Below are 6,638 nucleotides of genomic sequence, written 5' to 3'. Positions count from 1 at the left end.
AATTTTCGAGGCCAACTCTTCAAACAGTGATTGGACTGGACTGTGGGACATAAAGTGATACTTGTGAAGAATGTGCCTCTTAGTCAAGTAGATATAAGAGACCAAAGGGGCGGCTTCTGTCCAGAGGTGAGAGGGGAAGGCAGAGAGAGTTAGGAGCTGGTTGAATGTTCTTGGGGAATCAGGGGCAGAGGGGAGGAAAGTGCTATCGCAGAATGGGGTGAGCGGTTGGGGTCTCATAACAATGTATGTTAAAAAAAAATTTCTATATGGGAGACTAACTTGAAATGTAAACCTCATTTAATTACAACAATTAAAAAAATAAATAAATACTGCTAGATGAGGGAAAAAAAGAAACCCTATGGGGCAGTTTTACTCTGTCATATAGGGTCGCTGTGAGTCAGAATCAACTCAGTGGCAACAGGTTTGGGTTTTTTAAGGAGTTCCTTGGGGAGTATCCTTCAAAATCTGTGGACAGTTTTCTATAGTCTAACAATTAGAATGGCATAAATGTCTTGAACACTGATACTGAGTCATGCAAACCAGTTTCTTCCCAAAAGGCTTTTGTGCTAGTCCCTTATTATGACAGATGGATCCTCTCCTGGGAAGAAGGCATGCTGCATCTTCACATGCACACTGCAACAATATGAACTGAGTACATTGTTTTTATAATTTTGGAGAATGTATAGCACCAACTTCACTCTTGCACTTAAGGACACTGATGATGAGTACTGTTGCAAATACTGTGAGATCCAGAGATATTCTGCTGCAGGTGCTTAGAACGTAAAACAATCCGCGCACCTCCGTCATTGGGTCACCCACAATGCCACATGATGGCTGATGTCACTGTTGCTAGCATTCATCATAAAGGATTTTCAGCTGCATATTCTTTATCAAGATGGATACTCCTCTTCCAAAATCTTTGTATTTTTTCAAACTGCAAGTGAATTTTTATGTAACCTGTTATGTGATAAGCAGCTGGAATGTGGATTTCTTAAATAATACTCTGATATTCTGTTCACCCTTGCCTATGTATGTTATGGATAATTTCTGTATCTGAAGTTGCTCCTTTGATTTCTAAGATGTGTAGTTATGTGCTATCTCTGGCTAGGGACTTCTCCCAGCCCATTAAAATGTTAAATTTGTATTCCTGAAGGGATTCATTGTAGATTCCACATATACTTTATTGTGCCATTGTTATCTTAAAATTTCCAAAAATGAGTTAGTGAGAAAGATGGATCAGCTCTATGATATAGTACAATGGTAATGCTATCATCAGACTGTTGCTTCTATTTTGTAAAACCTTAATTTCTTATGCTGCTAGTATGTTCTTGGTGAGAAGTTCTTTTAAAATAATTGAATAAATTCATATCCTAATCTTAGGTAAAGCAGGGTCAGTGATAGGCATATGTTTGTGCCCCAGACTGTCAGGGTTTAGCATACTGTTAATCAGGGTCCTTTATCTTCTTTTCTTGAAGATGGAATGAAAACCTTCCAGTATATAAATCCACGGAAACAAGGTGATTGACATCCAACTCTTTATAGTGTTCCTGAGTAACCACTGAAAGCACAAAGTCAGCCTAAGTTTAAAGTCAAGCCATATTGAATTGCCTCCTAAAAGATCCTGGAAGAGGTTTACACTACCTGCTGTTGTCCTGCATTCTTTCATTTAACAGTGTCCCAACAGTATCCCATTCAAGGCCATAGAATAATGTCTGCGGAGTAACAACAGGTAGCAGTTAATGGGAAAGAGCAGACTTTAGACACAGTACTTTATTACAGTTAAATACTATTAGACAGTATTTACTTTCGATAGCAGAAAACTTCAGGGGCCCAAAGTTAACAAAACTAAGAATACAAGTGGAATAAATAAATACATGGAACATCACAGTGTTTTCTGAACCACATGACAATTCTAAGCCTCATCCTTTCTCTGCTAGCTTCCTTTCAGCATCTGCTGTGACCACCCCTTACCTGATTTATTGGTAAGACTGAATGTAGTTGAAAGGAAGGAGGCTTGGGTAAGGGAGACAGGAGTCTAAGATGAAATGGAATAAGGTCACAGGAAACCTGCCCTTGGAGCTTTCCCTCATCCTCGCAGCTCAGCATAACTTGCCCTTTCCTCCTCTACCTCCTCTCAGGCCACCCTGGCTCCCCCTGCTGGCCTCCTCTTTCTCCCTATTTCAGTCTCTGTTCAGGGAGCTAATGGCAACTGCATTTGCTCTACTTGAATATATTCTTTTATGTTTACTGGATACTGCAAAATCAGGGGCAGTAGCAACAGCACCGTTGCTCCAATAAGATCATGAACTATGTGCACTTTAAATTTCCATTGACATGTCAGAGACAGTAGATCTCGAAGTCCAGAACCAAGGAGAAGGTTCTGTATTTTTTTCCTCTCCTAGAGTTTTCTGTCCAACTTTCAATTTAGAAGTTATTAGCTAACATCTTAGTAGACATTTGACTGAGGATATGCTCTTGCAGGAATGAGTCAGGATAAAAGGAGGAGAGGTGTGCTGGAGGGAGACAAAAGGGCACTAATAGATGGTGGCTACCATTTTTACCTCTTTCAACTTCTTGACCAGGGGTTGCCTTCAGTGTCTGTGAGCTTCTAGGAGGTGGGAAAGTCATGAGAATTAACCATTTAGATGAGTGAAATTGTCACCGTTAATCTAAGATTCCTTAGAGCAAGTGGAATTTTAGAAGTAGACTAAGAGCATGTACTAATGAATTAACTTTTTACTGTCTAATGAATCAATTTAATGAATGCCCATATAATATGCTTAGGTATATTGCCAACTGGAAGGAAATTGCAACAAGCAACTCTTCAGCTAACTTCAAAGGTAGGTGATTTTTAGCAATACTTATGTGAAATTCTTGTGAACAAAAATGATACATTAATGGTGGTAGAATAATTTGGACAATGATAGTGGTAATGATTGCATAACATGAGTATAATCATTGTCATTGAATTATACATGTAAAAATTGTTGAATTGGCAAATGTTTTGCAATATATATTTTTACCACAATAAAAAAATGGGGAAAAAATGGTAGTCTGCAGATGTACACATGTCTAAGCATCTAACATTTAAGCACCCTGCAGAGATATATAAGTATAGATGAATTTGCCAAGTCATTTTTGCCTTTATATGTGAGATTGTTATTTGGGAATAGAAGAAAATTTTCTGTTTTATTTAGGGTTAGATGAAATTTTTAAAAATGAATCCTTTTTAAAAAGTTATATATCTCATGACTTCAGTAATAATTTTAAATGTGTAAACTTCACTTGGCAAAGTAAATGCCTCAAAATATTGGAAACTTTTTTTTTTTTTCAATGTTCTATGCCATTAGTGTCCCTTGCCAGTGGTCAGCAATACTGAAAAGTTCAAAGTGATAGTACGTTGAAGAATATCATCATATCCCAGAAATATCAATCATTTCAACATACCCAAAGGCTAAATATGGTTATTGTATAATCTGAGTGTATGAGTTCTGTCATGTTAACAGAGAGGTTACAATTGTGGTCTCGATTCACACTCCTGGGTTTGATTTTTGGCTCTACTCCTTACTGGCTGTGTGATCTTGGGCAAGTTACTATCTCGGTTTCCTCATCTGTAAAATAGAAATAACAACGATAACCTACAATCTTAGTTTCCTAGTGCTGCTATAACAGAAATACCACAAGTGGGTGGCTTTAACAAACAGAAATATATTTTCTCACAGTTTTGGAGGCTAGAAGTCTGAATCAGGGCACTGGCTCTAGGGGAAGGCTCTCTGTCCGCTCTGGAGGCAAATCCTTAGCTTCTTGAGCCGCGGTGTTCCTTGGTTACTAGGTGATGTTCACGGGGCATCTATCTTTCCCTCATTTGTGCTTGCTTGTTTCTGTGCCTAATGTGCTCTTTTTACATCTCAAACGTGATTAGGTTTAAGACATGCCCTACACTGATATGGCCTCAACATAACAAAGAAAAACCCTAGTACCAAACAGATTAAATCCACAGTGTAGGGGTTAGGATTCCATCACATACGTTGGGAGGACACAATTCAATCCATAGGTTGTTGTGAGGTAATAAGAGGTAATACATGTAAAGAGCTTAGAATAATGCCTGGCACATAATAAAACCAAAAAACTCGTTGCCGTCTAGTCAATTCCAACTCATAGCAACTCTATAGGACAGAGTAGAACTGCCTCATAGGGTTTCCAAGTAGCAGCTGGTGGAGTTGAGCTGCCAGCCTTTTGGTTAGCAGCCAAACGCTTAACCACTGTGCCACCCGGGCCCCTGCACATAATACATAATAAATATTAGCTACCATTAGCATTAACCTATTCCCAGCACATTGCCACTACCACAGTCCAAGCTGCCATCACCCCTCCACAGGTTCTGCAAGAGCCTCCAAGCTAACACCCCTCTAGTCCATTCTAATCCAACAGGTAACGATCTTTAAAAAATTCAAATCAGAACGGACACGGGAAGTCTGGGGTGGAAAGGAGGAGTGTGCTGTTACAGTACAGGGAGAGCAACTAGGGTCTCATAACAATGTGTGTATGAATTTTTGTATGAGAAACTAACTTGAATTGTAAACTTTCACTTAAAGAACAATAAAAAAAAAAAAATCAGCTCAGCCACTCCCCTGTTTAAAACACTTCAATTTACTTAACAAGCTCTTCTTTAGCAATTTCTATGGGGAAGTGCTGTCCTAAAGTGCATTATAAAATCAACTCATTTGCTCTTCAGCCTAATGAGACAGGTTTCATTATTTGCATTTTACAGATGAATAAACAGGGAGAGGCTAAGTTACTTGCTCAAGGATCCACAGTCAGTACTGTCAGGAAGCTAGCACTATAATCCATGCTCTTAACCATGACTACACTCTGCTGCCTCTCCTGGTTTTCCACTGCACTTGGAGTAAAATCCTAACTATCATGGCCTTCTGGATCTGGCTCTGGCCTATCTTTCCACCTTATCATGTCCCACTCTCAGCCTCACAACAATCCAGCATCGGTGGCTACTTGCCTGTTGCTCAAACACACCAAGCAGTTTCCATTTCAAGGGAATGAATGGAGTTGATTGCCTTCTAGAGGACAGTTCCAGGTAGTTACCTTCACTAGAGGGCAGGGAGTTATGGGTTTTGTTCACTACTGAATTCCCAGTGTACAGCATATAGTAGGTTCTCGGTGCAGATAAAAGAATATAAAGGAGTGATAGGCACAAAAATAGAAGCAGAGAACATGAATTATTGATTTGAAAGAGATTACTGTGAAAAGGGAGCCCTAGTGGTGCAGTGGTTAAGTGCCTGGCTGCTAAGCAAAAGGTTGGCAGTTTGAACTCACCAGCTGCTCTGTGGGAAAGATGTGGCTGTCTGCTTCTGTAAAGATTTACAGCCTTGGAAACCCTATAGGGTCTCTATGAGTTGGAATAGAATCGACAGCAATGGTGTCATGGATTGAATTGTGTCCCCCCAAAATATGTGTCAGCTTGGTTAGGCCGATTCCCAGTATTGTATGGTTGTCCTCTATTTTGTGATTTTCCTATGTGTTGTAAATCATAATCTCTGCCTGTGGTTAAAGAGGATTAGGGTGGGATATAACATCCTTGCTCAGGTCACATCCCTGATCCAATGTAAAGGGAGTTTCCCTGGGGTGTGGCCTGCACCACCTTTTATCTTACAAGAGATTAAAGGAAAGGGGAGCAAGCAGAGTTGGGGACCTCATACCACCAAGAAAGCAGTGCCAGGAGCAGAGTGTGTCCATCCTTTGGACTGGACCCAAGGTTCCTGCAAGGAGAAGCTCCTAGTCCAGGGGAAGACTGATGAAAATGTGCTTCCTCCAGAGCCCACAGAGAAAGCCTTCCCCTGGAGCTGACACCCTGAATTTGGATTTCTAGCCTCTAGAATGTGAGAAAATAAATTTCTCTTTGTTAAAGTCATCCACTTGTGGTATTTCTATTATAGCAGCACTAGATAACTAAGACAAATGGGTTAGTTGGTACTGTAAAAAGAAGGATACAGGATGATAGTCAGAAGGAGCTTAAGAGCAAGTGAAAATTGTTTTAAATAGTGGAAATTTGCATTATCATAGAAGCCAGTGGAAGGTAATACATTGAAGATATTGGCGTTGGAGAAGAAAATGGGTACCACTTCTTCATGCAGAGGAGGTCAAATTCTGAGCAGATCTGGAAACTTTAGCTCTTTACATGCACCATCACATTTAATTCTCAAACAGTGAGGTAGATGCTATTGTTATCTCCATTTTAGAGGTAAGGGAACTGATACAACAGTAACTTTCCCCTAATTACATAGCTAGTAATTAGTAATCAGATCTCAAACTCAGGTTCTGCAGAGGCTTTTGTAGATGGAGGTATGTGGTAGTGAAGATTATTTAGGAAAACTGGGGCAAAAATCGTTTCAGTTAAATAGGATATCCACTCTAAAAGTGGTGAAAAGGAATGTGGAATAGACCTTACCTGTAGCATAGGAGTATAGTGAATGAGCCAGTATCCTGTCACATCTGGCATCTAATTATTTGTCATTCTTCTTTAGGCTTCAAGTTTACGCAAGCACAGAAAATGTATGACTATGAAGATGTGTCAGAGGAGACGGAAATACCAGATGACCATGCATATAAAAATGTTTATGGAA

At 39.7% G+C, this 6,638-nt stretch overlaps 1 protein-coding gene across 1 annotated transcript in view; it reads left to right on the top strand.

Annotated features, from left to right (window-relative positions):
* CUNH11orf65 (chromosome unknown C11orf65 homolog) overlaps positions 1-6,638 on the top strand; it is a 48,654-nt gene that overhangs the window by 33,528 nt on the left and 8,488 nt on the right. Inside the window, exons 7-8 of the mRNA XM_023737003.1 lie at positions 2,785-2,840; positions 6,540-6,628. Coding sequence (XP_023592771.1) covers positions 2,785-2,840; positions 6,540-6,628 — 145 coding nt within the window. The remainder of the gene's footprint in view (positions 1-2,784; positions 2,841-6,539; positions 6,629-6,638) is intronic.

Source organism: Trichechus manatus, unplaced genomic scaffold (genome assembly GCF_000243295.1).
Source record: "Trichechus manatus latirostris isolate Lorelei unplaced genomic scaffold, TriManLat1.0 scaffold00094, whole genome shotgun sequence".
Classification (NCBI taxonomy): Eukaryota; Metazoa; Chordata; class Mammalia; order Sirenia; family Trichechidae; genus Trichechus; species Trichechus manatus.
Note: the sequence above shows the minus strand (reverse complement) of the source record. Positions and strands in the feature narration are given on the sequence as shown.